At 32.0% G+C, this 27,733-nt stretch overlaps 3 protein-coding genes and 1 long non-coding RNA gene across 4 annotated transcripts; 2 read left to right on the forward strand and 2 right to left on the reverse strand.

Annotated features, from left to right (window-relative positions):
- Positions 1-11,702, reverse strand: LOC126734820 (GPI ethanolamine phosphate transferase 1). Its single transcript, XM_050438574.1, has 2 exons — positions 11,591-11,702; positions 1-2,831 (listed from the first exon to the last, which is right to left on the reverse strand). The coding sequence occupies exon 2, from the start codon at positions 2,805-2,807 to the stop codon at positions 108-110; it is 2,700 nt and encodes an 899-aa protein (XP_050294531.1). The 5' UTR covers positions 2,808-2,831; positions 11,591-11,702; the 3' UTR covers positions 1-107.
- Positions 11,469-27,154, forward strand: LOC126734826 (uncharacterized). Its single transcript, XR_007660184.1, has 3 exons — positions 11,469-11,551; positions 26,518-26,742; positions 26,801-27,154. It is a non-coding gene; the product is annotated as an uncharacterized LOC126734826 (long non-coding RNA).
- Positions 16,742-18,387, forward strand: LOC126734824 (uncharacterized). Its single transcript, XM_050438579.1, has 2 exons — positions 16,742-17,999; positions 18,059-18,387. Exons 1-2 carry the CDS (start codon positions 17,609-17,611, stop codon positions 18,115-18,117), a joined length of 450 nt encoding a protein of 149 aa, XP_050294536.1. The 5' UTR covers positions 16,742-17,608; the 3' UTR covers positions 18,118-18,387.
- LOC126734825 (uncharacterized) lies at positions 25,458-27,730 on the reverse strand. The gene is made up of 2 exons (XM_050438580.1): positions 27,162-27,730; positions 25,458-26,318 (listed from the first exon to the last, which is right to left on the reverse strand). Exons 1-2 carry the CDS (start codon positions 27,608-27,610, stop codon positions 25,649-25,651), a joined length of 1,119 nt encoding a protein of 372 aa, XP_050294537.1. The 5' UTR covers positions 27,611-27,730; the 3' UTR covers positions 25,458-25,648.
- Positions 27,731-27,733: the final 3 nt, after the last annotated feature.

Here is a 27,733-nt window from a genome sequence, read left to right on the forward strand (position 1 = left end):
CAAACTTAATCAATTTTATTATATAATCTTTCAATAAGAAAACCTTTTTAATTAAACAAATTTTTATTTACAATGTTATAATAAAGATACAAAATACTTAAAATCAGTCACTTGATTTTAACATAGCTCGCGGTCGTTAAAAAATGTGCAAGCCCATACAAAACTAGTAAAATTGTCACAAACCCTTCCATTATAACAAAGTGTGACAAGCTAGATCCTATATCCAACCAAGAACCCACATTGGTAATAAGGTATAAAAATTGTAAAACCATAATATCAGAAAAAATCAAAATAATACAAAACATTTGTAAGATATTTTCTTTGCCTATTGAGTTTATTGCTCGGAAAACACAACATGTAAATAAAAAAGGAACCGTGATTTTTAAAAGAATAAGTCCCATCATCTTAAAAGGACTAAATACTGTTAAAAATGCTCTGACCCACATCGGATCAAACGAATTTAAACTGGCAATATTGCCAGTTCCAAAAAACCCTAAAAATATAAAAACCATAAAGAGAAATGCTCTTCGAAACATACAAGAGGTTATCCTGTCCTTGCTTTCATATTTTTCAAAATTCACAAAGTAAATCAGATTACCAGTATCACTTGATGAGAAAGACTTGCTTTCTATTAATAGCCAGTTACAAAGAACTGCTACAAATATAGATGAGAAGAATACTTCATAGTTTGACGATACTAAAAGGTAAAAAGGAGCAAATCCAAAAAAAGTTGATATCAATCTTACAGCAATATTTCGACTTGAAAAGGGAATAAGAGATATCGGTAAGACTAGCAGAACCAATGAAAAATACTTTATAGGGGAGGCATTGCCTATTAAACCTTTTTCTAGACTTACTCCATAAATACCAGCCAAAACTAGACAGACAAATTGAACCCAAAAAATACTGTGTTTAATTTTTATATGCCTAAACTGGTGCTTAAATGATAGCCTACAATACATTTCATAAAAGAGTAAAACCCATGTTACACAACCTAATGTGTACATAGGAAGGTTAAAAGTGGTTTTCATTACTGGCAATAAAGGAAATATTGATAGAAATATGCATAGCATAAGCCACAAAATTTTGTCACGAGCATTTGAATACTTACCAAAAGAATTTGAAGGTAAGACCCAAAGCCCAATTATTAATGATAAAATAGTAAACGATTTTCGATTAAAGAAACCATAAATCAGAAGCTCAATCCCCACAAGGTATATCAAAATATTAAAAGCATTACCATCCATCGATATATTTTTAAATTGTCTTAAGATTGCTAGTACTTGATTAAAACTAACTAGAAACGTAAATGAGGCCGAAGGAAACCAAAAATATATATAGTATGTAACAGGAAATCGTTGCAGGTAACATATAAGCAATGGAAGCACATTTACTAATAAAAGAACGACTTTGTTGGGTTTTGCGGCCCTATTTACCTTGCCATCTAACACGGACGCCACTAAGAAGAAAATCCAGCCAATAAATCCTAGAGAGATTACAATCAAAAGTGGGTATTGGTAATAATTATGGTAGTAGTCAAGGCCGTTTATAAGAATGTCTACGAGCGCCTCGCACTCTGTAATCAGCAAATCAAATTTATTCTTCATTTGCAGATCCTTTAAGAATTGCACCTTTTCAGCCAAAACCTCACTAGTGAGTCCTCCATAGGGTAAAAACACCAACGTATTTGTCTCAATCCTAAGTCTTTTGATGTTAAACAATTCCAGTAATTGCAATGTGTTTCCTAATTTCATTTCAGCCAAAACATTTTTAGGCACATCTAAAAACTTTGTTGGTACCTGTCCTAAAGAATTGATCGGAATGTTAATACCTATTAGAGACGATAACAGTGGAGCTATATCGACTTGCTTAATGTCATGCCTTTGAAAGTCCGGCTTAATTCCTGCACCCCATAAAATTAAAGGAGCTTCAGTTTCATGGGCCGAACCAGCTCCATGAGATCCCCAATTAGTCATTCCATGATCTGCAGTAAAAACAAAGCTTGTTGCATTATCTTTAAATACATCAGAAAACATTTTTGAAATCATCTTAATATTCTTGTCAACCAGCTTGATATTTGTATTGTACTCGTCAGACTCTGGCTTGTATCCATGCCCAGCAGTGTCTATACCAAGTAAATGAAGGAAGAAAATATTGCCATTAGCAAAGAACTTGCTGCAATTGTCCCTGCTGCCACACTGATTAACTTCTTCAAGTAGAAATTTTCTTACTTTATTAAATACCCATATATCTAAATCCCAAGTATTCTTTCTGCCAAAATCTTCAATATCAGCACTGTAGGTGTCTATGTGAATATGTTCCAAATGGTCCTTATTGAAAATATTTAAGATATCCGGGCTTCCCCAGCACCAAGAGTTACTGCTTTGGTTGATAACAGAATCAAAATACACTGGATTGGCTTTCCAGCCCTTCATAATAGCACTGGGATCTTCATAAATACCCGCAAGCATTGCAACATGTCCAGGTCTGGATTCTGTCGGTACTCGTGTATGTGCAACACCCCATGCTCCATTTTCAAACATTACGGTTTTCAAAAATGGTATCCTATGAAGATTATTTTCGAAAATTGCTTCAGCTCTTAACCCATCGGCCACGAAGAGAACTACTCTTTTAGCAGGGGGACTCTTAGTCGATTTAATAGGGTGCATTCCATGGTCTAAAGGGCTGGCGAAATAGATGTCAAATACAGCAAACAGTAGTAGAAAGTGTATGACTAGTCCAAGAACAATAATTTTGTATATTTTATATTTGGTCTGGTTAATACTGCCGTCGTCTTGAGTCGCCATGTTCGTTAGATGTTCATAGCGTCGCTGAAATAAATAGATTTCTTCAGTTATACAGCTGACGGATACGTTTTGATTTGATAGTACATCTTTAAGGTTATTTAAATACATGCAAAACATAGAATTTTAATTTAAGAGTCTGTTCAAAAAGAACTGTTACGTAAAAACTGTATTATTGATAGCTAAGACTCTGTCTGAAAAGGTCTAATTTGCTTTAATTAAATTACAACAGATCAGATTTATTAATTATTGACTTATATATTGTGATATTTTTAGGTAAATTTAATATTTACATGATCGATTTGAACAAGCAATAGCTATTTACACTCTGATCATTATTTCAAATTTAAAGGTAAATTAGGTATAATAGTGAACTATGTGATTTCTCCGAAAATGGGACAAAGATTGGTCGACGCGACGTTCGAGATATACCCAATACACAACAACTAATGGTATTAAAAAAAAATAATTGTGTTCTCTAATAAGAAAGTTATCACCAAACAAAGATATAGATAAAGGTGTCAAATCAGTTTTTTTTTTGATTTCCTTAAATTACTTTCGGATTTTACTGAAATATCAATCATACATCATTAGCGAGATTTATAGAGGCATTTTACCTTTATTATTAGTACCCGCATTGATATAACTACTTTTATATACATAGTTGTAATTTAATAACGGGGGTGCTTTTCTCAGAAAATTCTGGACATGTTTCATTTATATTCCATCCCTAACATCTGTTCACGAAATACGTTCTTTCTGTTATCTTCCCTAACCCAAATTAATAAACCCAATTTGTTACATTGGTTTTAGTAGTGTCTAAAAAATTTCAAACACTGGAAAAACTGTGCCAGATACTCCTCATGTAGATAAGGATTTTCTTCAATTAAGCTTCTAAAAGTTTACGCAGGTTACTTTGAAAAATATTGAAGTATGAGTTGCCATTGCTTAAATGGCCAATACGATAAACCACCAAAAATGGAATAACTCTAGTAATATGCAGCCAATAAGGATTTGTCTGACCAGTAATACATTTTGTGTATATTAATTCTAATTCGCAACCAGTAGTAGAATCAGAGCCGAGACATTTAATTTTTGAGGATACTGAGTATGGAATTGAAAACTTCTGTGCTCATTTTCCCAAAACCAATATCCAACAATAGAAGAATTGTGTATGTGACATAGCGATTATTCTCTTTTAATTAACAAACCATCTGTTCATAAATTAGATTAAATCCGGTTAAGCTAAACCAAAATAATTATGGATACTAATATCAATAATATCAATACACTTTTCCTCTCCCGTCCTACCCTAATTTGACATTTTATAATAAAAATTTCTGTTCGTTTAAGTAGAGTCGTTCTTTTAACGAAGTCGTAGCCCTGATGATGACCTACGGCCGAAAGCGCTTGATGTTAGTTTATTTCTTACGTGTTTTTATTCTGTCTCTTTCCCGATAATATACAGGCTATGAGTAAATGAGAATAATAATAATAATAAAATAATATGGACAATTTCATTTGGTATACGAGGGTTGATTTTTATATTTTTGGGCTAATAATGAAAACACAAATATTTATAATAAAAATATTTATGTTTTATTATTTTTCAGAATATTTTCAATGATGATTCAATACACTTTGCGTTTTAACACGCATGCGTTTAAACCAATTTTCGAAGTAATTTTTCCACTCCGATTCGTAACTCCAAAACATGCGTTTTGAATCCATCAACCGCTTCGTCGGGTGTCGAAAATCGTTGGCCACATAATTTATTTTTGATATGCGGGAATAAAAAAAATTTATTAGGTGCCAAATCAGGATGACACGTCAGTCAAAAAATTCCTTTCAGCCAATTTGTGAGAGCTCGCATTATCATGCTGAAAAATGATTCGCAAAAAAATGATCGTGTACGATTCAGAATTAACCGTTCTACGTTTTTCTAACGCGACTGTTGCCATACACCGGTGATGCCGAAGAAACAAGCAATTATTTTCTTGGATGTGCTTCTTCCGAAAACAACTTTTGTTGGATTTATGCTTATTATATCATACTAATGCCCAAAGATGCCCCAATCTCACGGTATGACACATGACAAAATAAAAATAAATATAAAATAAAATTAAATGAAATAAAATAAATGAAATATAGAAAACCATCCCAATTTTTGTAAGGAAAGAATTACAAAAACAGAAAAAAAAGAGTGTTGTAGGGTGGTGCTTTCTGGTTGTACAAAGAATTAAGTCGATACATTTTTGTCGTGATAATCCACGTCAAAAGTTATGAAAAATAATTGTTCGATAATGTTGTCGCGTTAATTCCATTTTTCACCCGATACTGTAAACAACACAAATCGCACTGAAATTACAAAATATTCTGAAGAAGGTTATGTTCATCAATGTCAAGTTTCCAATGAAAACGTCAGGTGGCGCCTGGCAGTATTCACTGTTACCAAAGCCAGAAATATAAATAGCAGCCCCCGTAATCAAATGGACCCAAATAGATCTCAGATAAATCTATATGCACACTAGATCAGAGCTCACGAAATACAAAAAAAAACATCCCAATTTTTGTAAGCAAAGAATTACAATAAACAAAAAGGAGGATGAGGCATGATAGACATTGAAGCACTATGTACAAAATAGATCTAGCAACTTTGGAAATTCCTCCTTTGTAAACAAGCAGCCCTTCACCAACCAGTCTGCAATGCTGAGAGTCATCTATCGGCTATGTATACCCCAACATAAAATATAGAGAGAAAAGACTTAATACAAGGACAACAAAGCAATTAGATGGAAAACATAGGTACAACATACAGCACATAGAAAGGAAAGATAGAAAGAAGAAAGATATATATAATAAAAGATCCAGACGTATATACCCATATAAGCATTAAATATCAAATGTGGTAAATACAAAATCTTAGGAGGTACAGAATATACCAAAAAACACATCATGGTAGCAAAAATTATTCATCGGGCACTCGCAAACATATAAGTTCATCAAAGAAGAAACATCATACTAAAAATATTCTACAACCACGATTATTGATGCCACCGAATACAAACTATACTGCGACGTAAAAATTCGCACAGATAAAACAATAATATGAAATAGATCAGATATGGGTTTCCAAAGCAAAAGAGAACAAATCTAGACATATCAATAGCTAATGACCCCAACCTTCAAACTAAGTACAATGAAAAAATAGCAAAGTTTTTTGTTTATATCGTTTATTTCGTGAAAAACTAATACAAGTTATACAACAAGGTTACTTAATAACTACCATATTAAATTTTAAAAAAGAATTAAATAATTAACAAACGCTATACAATTACCACAAATATATGTATATTATACACACAAAAAACGAGACACAAACCAGACAAAACCTGAATTTTGTTTTTGGAAATAAGTGGTTTATTATACTAAATTTATGATTAAATGGTGTTTACAAGCCCTTTTAAAAAACTTTATACTTTTGATTGTTTTGATTTATCAACATATTGTATTTGTTTAAACCATTAAAAAATAATGCATTTTGAGAAGGTTCTTGAAAAACTCTAGATATATAAAAATTACTTCTCGATCGCCTGTTATGATCATGTATTTCGGCAGAGAATGTGACTTTGCCCAACAGGTACTCTGGAGCATGACCAATTTTAATTTTATGGAAAAATGTCAGCGTATTGAGTAGAAGATGCTCTCTGACTGAAAGTATATGGAATTAGCAGACAATACAGAGACTTTGGAAATATGATAAGACAATTTATTATACCACTTCTTATTTCAATCACCCGACATCCCCCCACATATTTAATAACCATCTTGAACTACTTGGTCTAAAAACATCCATACAAAAGTCTGTTATCCTTAAAACGTCCAACACAGTACGATCATTCCTCGATTCGAGCAATAGACTCTAGACGACTCATAGTCCGTCATCAAATAACACTTAGGAAAATGAGAAAAAAATAAAATAAGTTTTATTGAATTAAAGAAAAATGATCCTTGAGTCTCCTTCTGTGCTTGGGTATTCGATAGACAAAGCTGGATCGAGTCTGTTGGACATGAAAATATTCTGATGTACAATGTCAGAATACAAATTTAGTGGCTCTCGTTCAGTGACGATTTTAAAACTTTTAGTTATCATTCTTACTTAAAATCTCTTTGCTAACCGTAACAATCCGCTCTCTGTATACCCTTAACTGACATGATAAAACTGTCTAAGCCCAAAAGCAAAACGAAAACGTCTGTAGTTTTTGTAAAGTTTATATATTTATTATTATGTTTATACTTTCAATATTAAATAGTGAAGAGAATAATAAAACTGTCACAGAATCTTAAATATAGATTTCTCGGTTTGTAATATGAAGTTTGGACCGACTTATTTACATGAGCAACAAGTATTTTTAGCAAATTCACTAAATATGAGATACACATTATTTAAAGAAATTGACGATTTGCAAGATATTTAAGTTTTTTCTAATTTAAAGGCTTTTTATTTGACATAAGAGCAATTTCATTAGGGTCTAATATTAAAGCTTTCTTATAATTTATAATATATTTTTTAAAGCCGGTTGAAATTAGATAAAGATATTAAATTGAATTTTGGTACAGGATATTACAGTGCATCCCAAAAGTTATGTCTAAATTCATTTAAAATTCAGGGGTGTGTTCGAAAAAAAACGCTCGGATCCGTCGATTTTTATTTTAAGTTGCGCATTTTTGTACGTAAAGTTTGTATATACAGGATTGCTCAAAAATAAATTACGACCATCAACTTCATTTTTTTAAATCAAAGTACCTTTTTTATTTCATCTTTGAATTTCGCGTGGAATTCTACGTATGTTTCATGCATCATGTCCTATACCTAAAGTCAACAGTTATCGAAAAAAAGACGATTCATGTAACAAATAAAAAAAAGAACAAAAATTAAGTTCACGGCTCGTTGCACATTTTCAATCATTTCCGGAGTTATGGCGCGCACTGCGAATTCTCTCTTTTAAGTCGTCTAGATTATTTGGCCTATTAACAAATACCTTCGAATTGAGGTATCCCCACAAAACAAAGTCCATTGGTGTTAGGTCAGGCGACCTAGCAGGCCATTCGATGGGTCCTCTCCTTCCTATCCACCGATTGGGAAAGGTTTCATCCAAAAATGTACGCACAGTAGTTGCATAGTGCGGAGGAGCGCCACCTTGCTGGAAAATTAGTTCTTCGTCAGGATAGTCTGAGTCCAATGGATTTGGAAAGAAAGCTAGTAATGCTGGAACTAATTCAAATTGGAGAAAATCGAGATACACTTGTCCCGTTAAAGTCTGTTCAAAGAAAAAGGGACCTATTACTCTTCCGCGCACTATTCCACACCACACATTTAGTTTTGAGGGTACTGGGTGTTTACCTCCATCATCCAATGCGGATTTTCTGTTGCCCAATATCGACAATTTTGTCTGTTCATACTACCATTCAAACAGAACGTGGCTTCATCGGAAAAATAATATTTGTTACTAAATTATGATTTAGATTGCACATGTTTTGTAAGCGTTCACGAAACTCATTTCGCCTATCGAAATCGTCATCAAATAACTCTTGCACAGGAATAACTTTGTAGGGGTGATATTTGTGCTTTTAAACTATTTGGTGAACTATTGATTTCGCCATGTGTAAATTTGTCCCAATCTTGGACAGAGGAGTGCATAATTTTTCTTCCAAAGAAAGCAAAACGTTAAGTTGTTCATTTTCATCTCGAGCAGGACGACCAGATTTTGGCAGATCTCTAACATGACCGAATTCTCTAAATTTAGCCTCTATTCTACTCACCACCTTTTGACATATCGGAGGACGATCAGGATGGATTTCATTGAATAATTGAGCAGCTTCTCTTAAGTACGTGTTCTATCACCAAACCCAACCATGCACAGAATTTCTATTTTTTCTCGTTCCGTTAACTTTACCATTGTGAAAACCGCAACTTTGCTCGTACACTTAACACTTAACAATATCTGTTTGGCGTTCAACTGTCATACAGTTTCTTTGAAAATACACGGTCACCAGCCAACAATAAAAAAACACGAATGAATGGAATTTTGCTCTGTATAAAAATTCTCAGAGATAAGGTGACTCGTAAGGTGAACTTTAATAATAATGTTTGGTCGTCTTTTTTCGATAACTGTTGACTTTAGGTATAGGACATGATGCATGAAACATTTCGTAGAATTCCACGCGAAATTCAAAAATGAAATAAAAAAAAGGTGCTTTCATTTGAAAAAAATCAAGTTGATGGTCGTAATTTATTTTTTAACAACCCTGTATATACAAACTTCACGTACAAAAATGCGCAACTTGAAGTAAAAATCGATGGGTCCAAGCGTTTTTTTTTCGAACACACTGAATTGAAAAAGAAAATTATTTTTTATTAAATACTAATAAATATAAAGAAAAAAGGCATTGTGAAATTAAGCGTTTGGGAAAATTGTTAGAATTTGTTAAATTGTGAAAAATCATTAATCTTTTTTACTTAAAATTGGTAATAACTTTACATTAAGAAACAATCTGTATTTTTTATTATTCGATATGTATTTTTGCCTAAATAGAAACATACCACCAAAAACATAAATAAAATATTATTGACGAGTGATTTTATTACTTCTTTATCTTCTTTGTTTAAATAGTTTATTAATCGTTTTGAAATTCTATTCTAATTAAAGTTTTAAAGAAATTACATTTAATTGCGTGTTATCGTGCAAGTTTCCCTAATTCATACTTTAAATAAAAGAAAACAAGATTTTAAATTTTTATTGGGTTTTTATTAAAATTTTATTGCTTTGACGAAGAGGCATTTACATTTTCAATTTTTTATTAATTCAATGAATTTAAATTTAAAAAAAAATTTTTTGATGTTTACTAACATGCTTTGTGAGGTAATACAAATGTGTTAATTACAAGTAATTAACACATCGTTGTGTGGTGTTTTCCCTGACTCATGAAAATTCCTATGCCTAAAGTACAAAATATGAAATGACACAATGAATTCCGACCGATAAAGACTGTGCCTGTCTATGAAAAGCTTCTCGAAGCATAAGTCAAAAAAACAGTGTCTCGCCCACTGGAATAAAAATAGAATAATTGTTCCAAATTAGTCAGGTTTTCGTCACTCATGTGATTCCGTTATTGTTGATATCTACGACAATTTTCTCAAAAAATTGAGCTATTGAAATATTGAGCTTTAATCCTCCAACTTTAATAAAATTAAATATTGAAGATCTTGGCAGGCGATGCATTGTTATTTTTTTACGTTTACTAGGAAACAAATAATTCTAATATAAATTATATTTACCAAAATCATAGACAATGTATAATACGATACAAAAAAATTGAACGAGATTATATAATTTGTATCAATAATGGTGGTGGTCATATAGAGCAGCTATAATTATTTGGATTTAATTTAAAGTCCAAAACGGTTTAATTAAAAGTAGCTAAACTATATATATTTGAAATTAGAAAATTCGGTTCTTTTTAACTATGATCAACAATCTTTCAAAATTTGATATTTCTAAAAGAAAAAAAAATGTTGACATCGGATTCAAAAATTTTAAGTCAAATAATATCTCTTAAGTCAGACTTAAGAGATATAATACGTCCCAATTGCGTAATTCGATTCTTTATAGAGGCTTATTGGAGTTTACCAATCTTCCAGCCAATATCAAAAACTGTGATAATTTAAATGAGGTCAAAATACCCTTAAGAGATTTTATTTTAAGTAGAGAATAGTGATTTGGTCTTTAATATTATTTTATTAATATTAGTTTATTTTAGTTTTTAAAGTTTTAATCTTAGCAATAAATTTTATCTATACTAGCATATAATTATTATTTTAAGCTTAACCCAATCATATATATCACCTTAACCATCTTGCCATATTTTATTTTTACTGTTTTAACATTATTTTATTATATTTAAGTGTTATTGTTTTATTCTAAATCTAGTGCGAATTTTATGTTTGTAACAGTTATTATTGTTTTATGTTCATCTCTATTATGCAATATACCTACTTGACGTACACTTCTTTCTTTTTTTTTATTTCTTTTTAAACACCAAGGATAGGTTATTAGTTTTAACCTTTTGTATGAGTCCAGCCTTCAAGCCCTATTTGTAGTATTCTTAATTTTTAACTACTAAGTAGTAACTAATATATAATGTCCTTGTAGCATTTGCATGCTGAATAAACACATTGTTTATATCCATTGTCATTATCCCTGGAATGGAACAAAACATTCACAGAACATAAGCAGTGTACTGAACTTTGAAACCTTTATTGGTGGAAAATAAATTATTCGAAGTTAATTGGAAATTTTAAAGGGAATCTTTTCGTCCAAGTAACTGATATCGCACTTTAATTTCAAGATTGCGCTCATCTTACCCATACTCTCTCACCTCATTTCTATGAACTAAGGCTTACAAATCAAAAGTTTCTCTTAAAGCTGTTTACCTGTCTTCAAGAAAAATAAAATTAATTTTGCATACATTCGGATTTAGCAGGACGGTAATTGACTAATATGAAATGTTTGTATACTTTTTGGTGAATTCGCGCCACGCTAAATATTCGGCCGTTTGTAGCCAGTCCCGTTAGGTGGCGCCACGTAGTCCATGCAGAGAATATTTTGACTTTGTTTTGTTATGTCACAAGGATCCAAAGAATCCATGCATTTTGGTCTTATTAGTTAGGTATTTATTCTCTACAGGTATATATGAGTTATATATATATATTTTGTTATACTTACGTAACTATTTGTCTAACTCCTAAGAGAAATCAAAACGACACCAACCAAACAAACAAATTTTACATGATTGACTCATACTCATAACCTCACTTTAATATTTAGTATTGATAATAGGGAACAACTCAACAACAGAACCAGTGGCGTCCTTAATTTCCCTTTACATCTTTATTGTGTAATTAATTAGAATTTACTAATCTCTTAATAGATTAATCAATTTTATTTAAATGCTTTCATAAGTAACTAGTAATTTTAATAAAAATTTGGAATTCTTTTTAGCGCCCTTCCTATGTAAAAAATTTTTAGCCATTTCGGGGTACTTATTGATGGACTGAGAAGTTTTACTCCTATGACAGTGTTACCTATGATAATGGATTAAAGTAAAAGTCCTAGTCTGTAAGAATGAGAAAACTGTTTCTCTATAATTTTATGAACCCTTTAAGCATTATTAATGTATGCATGGTAAATAGGGTGGTCCAGTATCGAAAGCGAAAACTTAAATGGCAGTCAACCATATTCAAAAAATGTTTCATTACAAAGACACAGGATAATAGTATAAGTTTTAATTAAAATATTTAAATTTGACTAAATTTTCAAAACTACTTTAGATATTTCATTAAAATTTTAGATGAATAACAAAAATATATATAATCTTCGGCTTCTTCCTTTTACACTTTGTTTCCTGCTTGGAAATAAGATTGTTCTTGTTTTCATATACAACCTTTTGCACCATTCTTAAACTAATTCCAAGCGCTTTAGCTACTTCTTCTTGTGCATTCTAAGCAATCCCTTATTATCTTTTTCGTTATTAAAATAATTAGTTTTCTTTTTGCATTTCGTTTATTATTTAGGTATGATTAAAAAGTACAAAAATTTTTTTTTTAAACAAAGCTAAGTAAATAAATTTGTGAATGCGCTGAGAGATAGATATGCCCGGCGCATTCTCCATTTTTTTAATAGTTAGTTTCAATCTTTTTTTGCCTTGTAATGTGTAAATAAATAAATATTCATAAGAAAATGACATTTTAAAGAACTGTCGTAGCTCGCCTCGTATTTATCTTTTTAAACAAAGTTAAATAAATGAATTGGTGAATGCACTGGGAGATAGAAATTCCGCATTCACCAGTTTTTTTTTAGTTATTTTTTACCTTTTTTTGACTTTTAACTGATATAAAAGAAAAGATAACACAACTTTTTTAATTTTCTGTGCATCAACGTATAGATTGGGTCGAACGACAAATAATAAATCATAAAATTAAAATGTCATTTTAAAAGTGAGATTGTAACATGAACTTGCCTTTAAACAAAGAAAGTAGTTTTCTGGTCTCTGAATGCACTGCATCACACACAATACAAATTAATTGTTTGTCATTATACCAAAATGTATAGTTTCCCAATAATTAATAATTATTACACATAAACAAAGAAGAAGACAAGATCAAATAATCGTTAAAAATTAGACGCTGTGCCCTGAAATCGACAAATTAGTTTGTTATGCACATACATAGGGTCATGCTAAATCGTATACTAATTTCTCAAAAATTTAGGTAACAACCATTTTTAAATGAAATATGTACAATTTTAATGAAAGGCTAGGGAGGCATTTTTGCTCTCATAAAAAAATATAAAATGCTTAGATTTAGATATTATTGCGTAAAGAAAAATTGTTATTGAGAATTCCGTCTATTTCGGACAATTTTCAAAAAAGAAAAGTAAATATTATGTCTGGCAACTTAGCAGAATATCGGGGATTCTAGGCATATACCAATGAGGCGTACCCAACGGGCTTTATACTTATGGGCTTTTTCACGTCATGAAAGGAAATAACCAACGTATGTTTTACATGTCGAATCTCGGATACGTAGTATTCCGCAGACATTTTTACGGCGTTAAAGGCATCACGTCAGTTAATAATTATGATCTAAGGTGTATACGCGGCTTTAATATGTCACATGACGGCGTTCAATGTATTGTCAAACTCTCAAGGAAATAACATTTTGGCAGCCACTGATTTTTCAATTTGATTCATATTACGTGGTGACCTTTGAACCCGCACGATAAGAGCGAAGGCGACTATAGGTACAAGTCTCTCCAACCGGCCAATCCATCGTTGTGGATTTTGATATGCCCAAATATGGATATTATGATAATTTGTTACCCCACCCCTCGTAAAAGAGAGGAAAAAAATTTTTATTTTTCGCATCACCCAGATGCAAATCCTAAACCGGTTGTAGGTGATCTGTAGTCTGTGGTCATCATGTAGTATCTGTAGTATTTTATATCTAAATATCTGAAGATGCAGAAGATGAGTGGCTTTGCGAGAGCTATAAGCTTTGGATTATTATCAAAAATACGAACTATATGGTTCTTTAGATTATTATTTGGACAATTTCTATTATCCACAGACCAAAGTTGCGAAAATTCTGAGGAGTTCTAATAAAAACGCGAGCATCTGGAATTCTTCTATTAGGGTAGCGTCTACGATATTCACGAACTGCTGCCTTGGCATTTCCATCACAAAATCCCTAGCAAAAATGAATATCTGCGTATTCGTTAGTAGAAACAGCATTTTATTAATACCTAACTACAGCTAACTTTTATCGCAATGCTAATAATAATAATTTTAAAAATAAATGAACTAGATTAGGAGTAGTCTGAGTGGAGCAACTTGGTAGGTCACCTGGGATGGTGCTCTTCCACTAAATCCTTGTTTTTATGAAAAAATATTTTAAAAAATTATTAAATAAAAATTATTATTTTTTTTAACTGCAAGTAATTTACAAAAAACTTTACCTAGATGTTATTTTATACACCAATATAAATTTATAATTTTTTTCATTTTGTTATTTTTTTAAAATTTTGATTTTGATTTTGTTAATTTTAGGTCACAGAAACATGCCGTCCTGTGGGTTATAAAATCCTTTTTAATAATACAGATCTAATTTCTTTCTTAAATCGAAAATATTTGAAGGCTTTGATAAAATTTGGTAAATGATTGTACAGATTACATATATTATATTGAAAACTTTTTTCAAAAAACGCAGTTTTATGCATAGGAGGTGTTAAGATATCTTTCTTTAAGATATATTCTTTAAGATATATATTGATGTTATGCACATATGTCCGAAACGATAACTTATCATATACATGTGATGGAACTTTAGACAATAGTAGTTTGTAATAAAAACAGAGAGCATACATTTTGATTCCAGAATCCATGGGTAACCACTTTAATACAGGTAATTTATGTGAAACATGTTCATATTGATTTCAGAAAAAAATCTGATACAAGTATTTTGTACCCTTTGAATTCTGTTTTTAGTCTCTGCATGAAGGCAATCCCCTTAAACAGGTGTAGAATAACTAAACTACAATAGAATCAAAATGCCTCATTATTTTTCAGAAACAGTAAAGCAATTCCGATGAGGATATAAAATTTTTAATGCTCCATAGCGTCTATGTATGTTAAATATAACATGCTCTCGAAATCGCATCTTCTGATCTGAAATTAAATCTAAATTCCTTGCTTTACTAGTAATTTTGATTAGTTCGTCATTAAAAGTTAGCCGAAAATTACCATAGAGAATTGCTAGGTACAGTTTTTTTAGACTTTAATGTTAAATAATGCTCAGCAGATAAATTTGCAATAGTGTTAAGATCTTTATTAATTACTTCGAGTGCATTTTTGAGATTATCAAGAGGAAAACAAACGTAAAACTGGGAGTCATCGGCATAAAAATGAATACAAAACTAGCTAGTATAAACAGAAAATAAAAGGGGGCCCCAATACCAGTGGTACCCTGTTATACCCCTGATGAAACACTTCGAGGAAGAGACACATTATTGCAAAGCTTGACACTTTGTGATCGTTCGATTAAATAAGTTCTAAAAAGTTTGAGAGATTCTGGACATACACTACATGATTTCAAAATTCCTATTAAAGTTACATGATCAATAGTATCAAATGCTTTACTGAAGTCTAATAATACTAATGGGTCATTCTCAAAAAATTCAAAACATTTAGGTCTCTTCCAGATTTTTATGATAATATTTTTATAAATCACATTTATTAAAACTAATTTAATACTCTTATATTTAGACTTCTTTTCATCACATAATAAAATCCACATAAAAAAAAGATTATACACTAAAAATCTTTCAAAAGCATCCAAAAACTCCCCTCCGTTAGTTGTCTCACTATATGTTTTATAATAAACTTGTCATTTATTCATGCTCTAAATATTTTAGTATTCTTTACCCAATTTGTGAAACATATCATAAAACACTAAGATTTAATTTACACTTTAAGTTTCAAACATCACTAAAAAATTAAGTCGTTTAGATAACAACGTATTTGGTCTCTTCTTTATACTCTCTCCTCCGTTAGAACGTTTTAAAAATCTGTTAACCGGTAGATGGAGTATGCTGCAAATTGTCAATCCGCTTTAGTACAACGCCATTGTGTGTTTGTAAGTTAACAAAGTCGTTCAGTTCGAGTAATTAGTAAAAATTTGAGGATTTTTATCGCAAAAAAGTAAGTAAAAGTGTTTTTGTCATGCATGGAACGCCCCTCCGTTACCCTATGTAGTAAATTATTAAATATAATTTTAGAGTATTTAATAATTAGTGAGAATTCCAATCATAAACAACCGTTGTAATGTTATTCTAGAATATACATAACCTCATCCATTTTTGTAGAAATGCCGGGACATTTAAAATTTCTCTCCTCCCTTACTTTTATTAGTAACGGAGGGGAGTAACTGTAACGGAGTGGAGATAATTGCTGATAAATTGATTATTATGTTGTCATTTTAGTTTTACATTTTTATTTGGAGAAATACTTACTTCTTAGCTTAAAGAAAACTTTAGGCAACAAGGTAAAACAAAAGACAAAAGGAAATTTCTGCTTAATATTTCTGGTGATATAATACGTCAATATGGATACACCAGATACCTTTGTAAAATTGCTTCTACCAATATATTGTATAGCAAACAGAAAATAAAAAATAAATCTATTATTGACAAAGTTCTACGTGTTAAAAGACTTGTGAGTGACTTTTTGACGCAAGATGATAATAGCCGACTTTGTCCCAGAAAACGAGACACAATTAGCTTAAAAAAAAATAAAAAAAACAAAAAAGATACCTTAGTGATACCCTGAAAAACCTATATTTGAAGTTCAAGTGAAATTATCCTGCAAATAAAATTTCATATGCAACGTTTTGTAAATTTCGACCCTTTTGGGTACTGCAACCCAACGTTAAAGATCGTAACACTTGCACATGTGTGATTCATGCGAATACAAGTTTAATTATTTCAAAATTAAAGCATTTGAAAATAATTAATGAGGGCACTCCAGAAGACCTTGTAAATAATTTATGTTGCACAAGTGAAAAAAGGGAGTTATGCTTGGAAAGAAAGTGTTTCGAATGCATTGCTAAGAAAGTAAAATTTTTACCATTCAACGAAAATGAATATACGAACTACCAAAAATTGCTAATGAAAAGAGAAACCTTAATAATAAAGGGACAAGAAAAAATCTGTACCAAGACTGTCAAAGAGAGAGTATTATGCACCAAAAAAGAACTATGCTCTATTCTTCAGGACATTATACCAAAATTTTTGCTACAAGTCAGAAACATAAAGCATCAGTATCAAACAATTGATACCATTAAGTAAAATCTATCCACAGATGAGATATTTCTGAACAAGTTGATTTTTCTGAAAATTACGTGTGTAAGTATGGCGAAGAAGTTCAGTCTGCGCACTTCGGGGCTTCGAAACCTCAAATATCATTACATACTGTAATCGTATATTACCGACCTGTTTTTAATGAAGCTATTATTCCCTTATTATTCTGTACCATGTCGGACGATCTACGACATGATCCAGTTGCTATTTGTGCTCATTCGGATCTAATCATAACAGAAATGAAGAAAATAGTATCGCAAATAACAACAGTGCATTTTTTAAGCGACGGTCCTACAACGTAATATTGGAACAAAAAATCTTACAAAACAAATGAACGTAGATATCTTGAGATGGCATTACAGCGAAAGTGGACATGGAAAAGGGGCGCCCGATGGAATTGGGGGTTATATAAAAAGACAGGGTGATCAACTCGTTGCCCAAGGGCAAGATATTTCAAAATTTGCGGCAATGGTAGAGGTTTTTAATGGATCTTCAAAAGTAAAAGTGTTGGGACTGGACAAGAATGCTATATTGAAAATCGAAACTCTTCTGCCTATAACTCTTCCTACATTTAAAGGAACAATGAAATGTTACGAAATATGTTGGTGTCGATCATTTCCAAGCGTCATCTCTGTGAGATTCCTCTCCTGTTTGATATGTAGCCCAGACGAAACCTGCTCATACTACAATCTTGGTCAAATTCTGCTTTCATTTAGCGATGGTAAGGACATGATAATCATAATAAAATTAAGTCATATTATTTATGACTTTAATTTTTAGGTACGACTGCAACAGGCAGAGATCGGCTAAGATATGAAGACATCTTACCCATCTTCTGATGAGGAAGTTCCTGCAGCAAAAGAAGACTACGATGGTTCAAGTGATGAAGATATTCCTCTGCAACAGTATTACAAAAATAAAATGCTTGTAGAACTCATTAGGCAAGACTCTTTTGTTGTGGTGAAACTTTGTGGAAAAAAAATAATTAGGCATTATGTAGGTAAAATAATTTCAGTGGACAAAATAACGAATACACAGTCTCGTTTATGAAAAAAATCGGTAATAATCTTTTTGAATTTCCTGATAAATCTGACATTTCTTCAATCGATAAAAATGACATTATGAAAATTTGAACTAAGTGGAATATTAATGAATTTAAAGATACTTACTCTTTTGAAAATGATATTATAAAAGGTTTTGATAATTTATATTAAGTTATAAAGGGCTTAATTTCCATTAATTTTTTAAAATTTTTGTTCTTAACATTTTATTTAGGAACTGAATCTTGTGTTTATGAAAAATAAAGTTTGTTTTGTTTTAATACATTTATAACATACATAAAAAATTATGTATTTTCTTTCACAGTTTCCTCCGTTACCATCCTTCTCACCTCCGTTACCTTAATTCTCTACTCCGTCACATCAAACCTCCACTACGTTAAGTCCAAAAATTAAAATTTTCTGTTTTTGTATGAAATTGTTATTTGGAAGCTGGTAAACATATTAAAATTATTAAACGACATTACTCTAATACTATAAAAATATATGTAAAAAAGATACATGTATGTATTATGAAAAAAAAAAAGTAAAATGTTTTGGTTTTGACAAGAATGACCCTAATATAGTATAATTTCCATTGTCAATAGCTCGAAAAATGTTATCGGTTATATATGTGCAAGCGCGGTAATACAATTATATTCAGTTTGAAATCCTGACTGAGTAGGTGGTGAAATATGATGACTTAAGCATGTTTCCAACTTTTTGGAAATTTCGATAAAAGCAACATAGTATTGATAATATTTACAAGATGAGGAAGCATATAGAGACAGCACATTTTAATGCGCGACTCTATATCTTCACAAGGGTTTCTTGTACCATTATCTCGGAGCCTAAAGCCAAATTCATTTTGACATATAATATTATTTTGGTAGTAAATATTATTTGAAGGGTTTATATTTTTTGGTACATTATCAATAAAAAAAGTATTTGTAGCATCTGGGTCTTGAAAACAAGAAGAAATATTTAATTTATATTTATCAATAACTAAAGTTTTTCATTCTTTTCACAAGTCCTTACTACTTTTGTTTCTAGAAATAAAATTTAATTAGTTTCTTTTATGTTGTGTGATCATATGGTTAATATTATTCCTTAAATGTTAAAACTGTTCCCAATTCTCTGGAGTTTGATACCTTTTAAATTTCGCTTTAGCTTTGTCCCTTAATTTCATTTAGTTATAAATTTCTTGAGTCAACCAAGGCGGTTTCTTCTTGGTTATTCTAGCAGTTTTTCCCAGTTTACCCAGCTAATCATGAAATCAGCTGCTACTTGCAATGTTGTCAGGATATAATAAAGGCCAGGGCAGGTAGCACACGCTAATAGACTTTTTTTTTTAATGAAAAGTATTTTTTTTCTGATATTACAATGCTGTTATTTTCGTTACCCTAATTTGTAAAGTTTATTTAATATAACCACTGTTTATGTTGAATTTTGTAATTTTTACTTATTAAACCAATAAATATTTATAAAACTACCTGAAAACAAAAAACAAACAATTAATATATACAGGGTGTCCCAGAAGTAGACGTCCAAACGAAAGGAGGCGATAGAGGAGGTCAGTAGCAATAAAAAAAACCCCATATACTATTATTCGATTGTTGATGGTTTAAAAGTTATTACCGTTTTTCTATTTTTTATAAAAATAGTGTCATAAATTCTGTAAAGAATTCATAGAAAGAATATTCTTACGTATTTGCGTGGTATTTGTTATGAATGTTGCCTTAAATAGTGTACTTTTTCATAAGTAATAATTGCATACAAAACAATTGCTTCTGTCACTACTTAGAAAATGATAATTTCCCAATGTGTTTAAGTTTTACATACACCTTTTTGCATTTGAATTGATGCTGCTACAAAGCACGTGTTCGACCAAAAATAAACAGCTATCAGAAAAAGTTGCTTTATTTATGCAGATTCTTTACGGTCAAATATTTATGATAAGAAAACTAAACATTCTTTTTCAAATATTTTTTAAGATCAACATACCATTTCCCTGTCGCGAATGTAGTTAGTTTCTTTCTGGTTTTTGAACAAATTAGGCTTTATTTCTTATACTTAGACTGTTTGCTGTTTCTTTTTTCGGAGTTTTTCGTGTTTTAACTCCTTTGCTACTATTACAAGTAAACCTTCAAAAATGTCTTATAGTTCCCACGAATATGCAGAAATGCACTATGTTTATGGGCTTTGTGATGGAAATGCTCGAGCTGCTGCCCGAGAATATGAAAGACGCTTTCCCGGTCGAAATCGCTATCCTGACCATAGAGTTTTCATAAATGTGCATCAGAGTTACTTGGAAGGCATCATTCCTGGTCAGCCACGGAGAGTAGGAAGACCTAGAAATGATAACGATGAAGATGATATTGTGGAATTTGCAACAGAGAATCTAACAACAAGTGTTTGTCGCATAGCAAGATGTTCGGGACTTCCCAAATCCACAGTTCATCGAGTCTTACAAAGAAATCTGTTATATCCTTATCATGTGCAACGTGTTCAAGCACTTCTGCCTACTGATTATGAAAAAAGGATTCACTTTTGTCGGGAAATGCTGCAGCGTAATAGAGAAGACTCTAATTTTTTTTTAAACATTTTGTGGAGTGACGAAAGCAGTTTTTTTACACAGGGATATTTAATATACACAATTTGCATTATTGGGACTATGTTAATCCTAATATAGTGAAAAATGATCGTTTTCAGCATCAGTTTTCAGTCAATCTATGGTCAGGGATCATTGAAGGCAAATTAATTGGACCATTCGAGCTACCAGGAAGACTTAACGGCGAAAATCATTTACATTTCTTGCAACATAACTTGAACGATTTACTTGAAGACGTATATGTAGCAACACGGCGAGACATGTGGCTGCAACACGACGGAGCTCCTGCTCACTCTGCCCGAATCGTAAAGCAACATCTTGATACTACTTTTAATAGTGGATGGATTGGAAGGGGAGGAACCATCCAATGGCCGCCGCGTTCGCCTGACCTGAACCCCTTAGACTTTTTTTATGGGGATATTTCAAAGAACTTGTTTTTATCAATGAAAGCCAGACTGAAGTAGAACTGCGAAGAAAAATAAGACAAGCGGCCAACGTTATTACCAACAATGACAGAGTCTTTCGACGCATAAAAAGTAATTTTATCCGCCGTTGCCGAATGTGTATTAGGGCAGGTGGTTCGCATTTTGAACATTTATTGTGATGTTTAATAGCAATAAATTCTTTTTTTTTTCATTATTTAGAATTAGATTATTTAGTATTACAATATTTTGATTTTTGTCCAAAAACGATTAGTTTAATAAAAATGGCAATCAAAAAAGACTCGTATCACTTATCTGAAAGTATTTCACCATATGAGAATCTTCATTAAATAAGTAACTTTTCCTGATAATTTTAACTTTTTGTAGTAAATTTGTTTGTGCCAGGTTCACTTAAAAGGCAAATAATTTTTAAATAAAAATTAAACATATTGAGGAATTATTTTTTTCTTACTAGTGAAAGAAACAATTATGCATCCAAATCATATTTATGAAAGGGTGCATTTCTAAGGGTCACACTTGCACTAAATACTAAGTAAATAAATTATGATATTTTTGTAATAAATTTTGTGCATGATGCATGAAGCGATTTTTACAAAAATGAGAAAAATGGAAATTTTTAGAAGGAAACTTTTAAACCATCAACAATCTGATAATAGTATATAGGGTTTTTTTTATTGCAAATGATGTCGTCTATCACCTCCTCTCGTTTGGACGTCTACTTTTGGGACACCCTGTATATACAGCCCTTTTATTTCCAAAGAAACCACCCTTAATAACTACTTAAAAAAACGTCAATTTAGATATACAAAAGGACGCTTAATTTTATATTTGACAAAGTTCTGTCAATCACCTCCTCATCTCCAGTTCACCTCACTTTGATATGTCAAATGGGAACCTCCTTCGTGTAATATATCATTGTAAGCCGGATTAAAATGTCTATTCAACAATGCCAAAAAAATATTAAATCGGTTGGACCTAATTAGTTGCTATGCTCGTTGCTAAGGAGAAAGTCAACTAGCGATTGGATATAGATTCTGCGTGTTATTTAGTTATGTGTAAAAGTATTGACTAATATTGAAGTAAGTATACAATGGCGGAAGTTTATGTTTCATTCAGTGTTCCTTTAAGTTAAAATGTTTATTGTTCTATGATCATGATTATATAAAATTCTACACGCTGGTGGGTAATTTTTAAATAAAATCAGCCATTAATCTTTAACAATACTGTGTTCCCCTTCCCTTTACCGTAGCCGCATATTGTCTTTCCAGACAATAAATATATCTTCTAAAGTCGATACCGGCGTCAAAATGTCACTATTCTCTTCCAAGCGTTCCTTTCATGCATCCTTTATTCAAAACATGATTCACACCACCTTCAGACCTTCTTCCCATGAAGGAAAAAAAGCATAAAAATAGAGAGACAATTCTTTTTGAGTCTACAAACTTTATATACTGAAGCTTTTATGCACTTATGTAAATTCTTGTAAGAAAAATTGAATACCAGAGCCATTTTATACAAAAATATTTTCTGGTTTTAATGGTTTTGACGGTTTCCTGAGTTAAATTTGATCGGGACAGTATTGAACTATAATTTAATAGCAAGAATTTGAGTCAAGATTTGTGAATCATCTCGGGCAGTATGCGTTAAAATCGTTATAACATTCGAAAAAATCGGTATTTCTTTAGTATTAAGAGGTGCTGAGTTAGTACACGGCTGCTCAGCCCCCTTCGCCCTTACGTGGTTACGGTCTTATGACAGATCTGGTTATACAGGAAAAAAAGCATGTGATCAATGATGATAACTGACAAAACAGATTGATCTTAGCAAAACTATTTCTTTACACATGCTTTATTATTTACTGTTTTATATTTTGAAGCGTCACAATTAAGATAGAACTTTCAGTGAGTTCTAATTTCGACCCTTACGATTAGCATTTTGTTTGATACAGAGATTGTTAAATTGCAAAACTGAGCATGTGGGAAAACCGAAATGGAAAAAATATAAAAGTTGAACACGATTTTATAATCTTATGTACAGGGTATCGCAGATTCAAGGAAGACGGAAACCATCGAAGATACAAGGTTGGTTAAATTACGGCAAAGTTCCATAATTTGATGTTGATTAAAATACAGTTTAAACTAGAGTTGGCAAGCGTGCTTCTATTGTAATGATAGTCTTCTTTGAAACCATGATTTCTTCTTTTTTTGTCTCCCAAATGTTCTTATCACTTTCAAAACGTACAACCAAACAAACAAAAATTTTATTTTTTCACAAAGCAGCCCAATCTCAATCATTAATCTTATTAGTCCTGGTAAAACTAATTAAACTAACTTAAAAAGTAACTTAATTAAAAATTCTAATTTAATTCAAAGAAGCCTTCAACCAACCCAACTCAAGACCACCCTTCACCAAAAAAAATTCTTTGTTGTCTTATAAAAAACTTCTCAATCCTAGTTTTGAGTATTTAAAACAAGCCGAATATTTTCGAAGATATACGAGAAAAAGAGTCGAAGAGCAAAGTAAATGACCATTTTTAATGACCTATATGATATTAGGCTTTTAGCGAATCTCGTGAAGTTTTTCTCATAAACATATAATTGGAATAAATATTTAAATATGGTATAATGCAATAAGGTATCTTGAAGAAAAACAAAAATTGATCATGGTCGCTAAACGACGGAACGCCGTAGTGCGTTACAAAACTATTATACTATATACAAAAAAAAGTCACATATATAAAAAAGACCTTTTGAATATTCGTTTTTTTATCCGGATATCTCTGTAAATATATATGATTAGACAAATGTTAAAACCGTATTTAAATAAACACCCGACCTTGTAGATTTTATTCATATAAATATAGGGCCCCACTCACCTCGTTCTTATCTGTCGTTTTTGACCGACGGTTAAAACCGTACGGGTAAAAATGTCAAAACGAGGTGTATGGACGAGAACGTCGTTTTTCCTCGTCGTTCCAAAATTTCAGGCAAGGATTGATTTTGTCGGTTATCGTGCTAACCGTTCGGGTAAACACGAGGTGTGTGGCGTCAACAGTTTGATTGGTCAGGCATATTTCAGCGACAGTGACGTTCTGTTCAACCTGTCTTTTCTTGTTTATTTTTGATTATTGGCTTATATTGATTCAGTTAGACTTGTTTTGTTTTATGGTTTAAAAAAATTTCCGATATACGACAGTGGAACAGAGACTTTGTACTAGAGTTTATAGAACTTTATCTAGAGTTTATAGAAAGTTAAATCGGCAGAATACCATGATCGAATAAAAAAAAATAAGGCTTAGGAAGCATTGCTAATGAAATACAAAGAAGTGGATGCTGAAGCAACAGTAAAATCAGTAAAACAAAAAATTGATTCCTTGCGGGGGGGCGCGTTTCGAAAAGAATTAAAAAAGGTAAAAGACTCTTTGAAATCTGGTGCTAGCTCAGAGGATACATACAAACCACACCTTTGGTACTACGACAACTTGATATTTTTGACTGATCACGAGACGACTAGAAGAGGTGTTGGAAATATAGAAGACGAAGATGCACATGAAAGTAATTCTGAGGTATATATATGTATCATATATCTATAAAACTTATTATTAATATTAGGAGTTTCATAGATATTAGGTATATGAATATGATATGTATGTACAGGGTGTTTTTTATAAATTGACTCCCCCTTTAACTTTTTTGTTTCACACTGTAGACAAAAACGTTAAATACAAACATGTACCTAATGGTTTTAAATAATTTTTTTAAAACCACATTGATTTCCTCTATAGGGTGCTTTGGAGAGGCCTGGCGTGGTCCTACTTTCTTATTTTAAAAATTCAAATGGAGACCCCAATTTTTTATTGGATTTTTGTTTTCTCCTGTAAATTTTGAATATTTGTTATATAGCACACCCCATACCTAAACTGGACATATAAAAAGATATGGGCTTCTAGAAAACCCGTGTAACACTGTACTCCCCTGATTCTACAGTTCGCTGCGCTGGGTGATAAAAATACACTATTAGTTTTAGCAGTTCTTATAAATTTATTGTTGTAAAGGTATACTTACAAGTTTTACATAACTGTGCCAGCTTATTAAGTATAATAGTTATGCTACTCTAATACAAATAGAAATAATAATATTTTAAACAAACTTGTCTTGCCAAGGGACCCTCCCCTCATTACAAAAATACTCCATGAAATGTTCGCGCACTTCTTTGGCAGAAGTCGTAGCATTTCTATTCTGGCCACGCTGTAAGTTCCCGAAAACGTTTGGTCCTGCCCTCAAACCAAGTAGAATTTCACCACGTTCCAAATCTTCATTATCAAGACATTCAGGCGGGCTGTACCTAGTAGCAGTTTTCCTTCGTAAAAAGTTATGCAACGCACAGCATGTACCCATACCACTTTTTCAATACTTTCCAGCTTCAGGTTTATTTCTGTGTGAAAAATTCTGAAACGGGCTGCTAGGATCCCAAAAACATTTTTGACAATTCGTCGACATCTGGATAAACGGTAGTTAAAGATTCTGCGGTCGCTATTAAGTTGTTTTTGGGCAATTGGCTTTAAAAAATCGTCTCTAAGCGCAAAAGCTTCATCGCCAACAAATACATAGGCAAGCGGGCGTTCTGAATATTTGCTTTTAGATGGAGCAGGTATTTTTAGCTCATGGTTTACCAGTTTGTCATAAAACCGTGTATTTTTCAGAACTCCTCCGTCGGATACTCTATCATTAGTGCCAAAATAACACATATCAAATTCATAATTGGCATTGACCATTGCTAATAACACTAGACTATGACTACCTTTATAATTATAAAAGTAGGACCCGCTGTTAGGCAGTGGAGCTATCCGAACATGTTTACCGTCCATGGCGCCTAAACAGTTGGGAAAGTTCCATCTTTCATCGAAATCCTTAGATATTGCTTTCCAGTCGTCTTCGCATTTAGGAACACTGCAAGAAAAGAAACAGCCTGTTTAAAATTAAATTTTAAGATGAAAATGGAGAAATTAAAAATTTTATCATAAGCCAAGTTTTGCCATAAACGTTTCTCATACACATTGTAATGTAAAGTGGTAGTAAATTTATTGAACTCCAAAGTTGATATTTAATGTACTTAACTTAATTATACCATTATTTTTCTATCATGTAGATTGACAATCTCCAGCCGAAATACTTGAAGATGAGGTCAGTGACACAGCACTACCCCAAATATATATAAGTAGGTTGTCAAGTTTGGCCTCAACTTCTAGTAGAGATGCCCAGACATCATCATCATCATTTCGATCTAAATTATCTAAAAGATCTAGGGCGGATGATATTTTAAGTAAAGTGGACAAACGTTTAGATCAAAGCGATGACCAATTTGACATTATCGGTAATATTTTTTAAATTTATTTTAGGTTCCCTACTTTATACTTTTTTTATATTTATAGGTAAAAACATTTCCCACAAACTAAGAAAATTACCGTCAGAAGTAGCCCTGGTTACCGAGAAAATGATAAACGATATAGTTTTTAAAAGTCAAATGGGCAACGTCGATAAATATTCGAAAATTAATATATACAGAACTAGACAATATCCGTCTCAACACAACAATAACTTTCCGGTCCCTACGCATGCTAACATACCACCATCCCAACATCCAAATCTAACACAAATTGAGGTTATGTCACAAAACTCTCCACGTTTACAGCCCAATACGGGAAATGACTTTCGGAAGAACGGAATTTCGTTTAGGCGACTATATTACATTAAATAATGGATGGCAATAAAACTATTGAAATAAGTACCTACCTTTTTTTTTTGTTTATCCTTACCTTTATATATTCATCTTTCAGTACAGTATATAAGGCTTGGCATGTTTCGGGAATTATGCATCCTAGTGCCTGCGGTGAAATAATAACTGAAAACTTTAAGTCTTCATAGCTGCGGCCAGTGGCCAGAAAACGCAGAGTAGCTGTTAGGCGTTCGTGAGGACTGATGCATTGACGTAAATGGGTATTTTTTCTCTCAATTAACGGTGTTACTAGTCTTAACAGTTTTCCATACGTATTCTCGTCCATCCTCAAGTAATTGTGCCAATCAGCAGGCTCCAATCTTAGCTCTTCCAATAAATGTGTATGTGATAGCGTACTGCGATTAAGCAACCAGTCTTTAGCCCATTTTCTTCGAGATTTACTTTTTTCGCCTATTTTTTCGACTACCAAAACCGCCGCCAATGCTAATAGGTATGTACGGTCCATCGTGATAAACTGACGCGAAATCAAACTGTTGTGAGTGGACTTATCAGGCAACGTTCCTTCTTTCAACGTTTTTCACCGTCGGTTAAAAACGACAGAGAAAAACGAGGTGAGTTGGGCCCTTAA

Source organism: Anthonomus grandis, chromosome 4, assembly GCF_022605725.1.
Source record: "Anthonomus grandis grandis chromosome 4, icAntGran1.3, whole genome shotgun sequence".
Classification (NCBI taxonomy): Eukaryota; Metazoa; Arthropoda; class Insecta; order Coleoptera; family Curculionidae; genus Anthonomus; species Anthonomus grandis.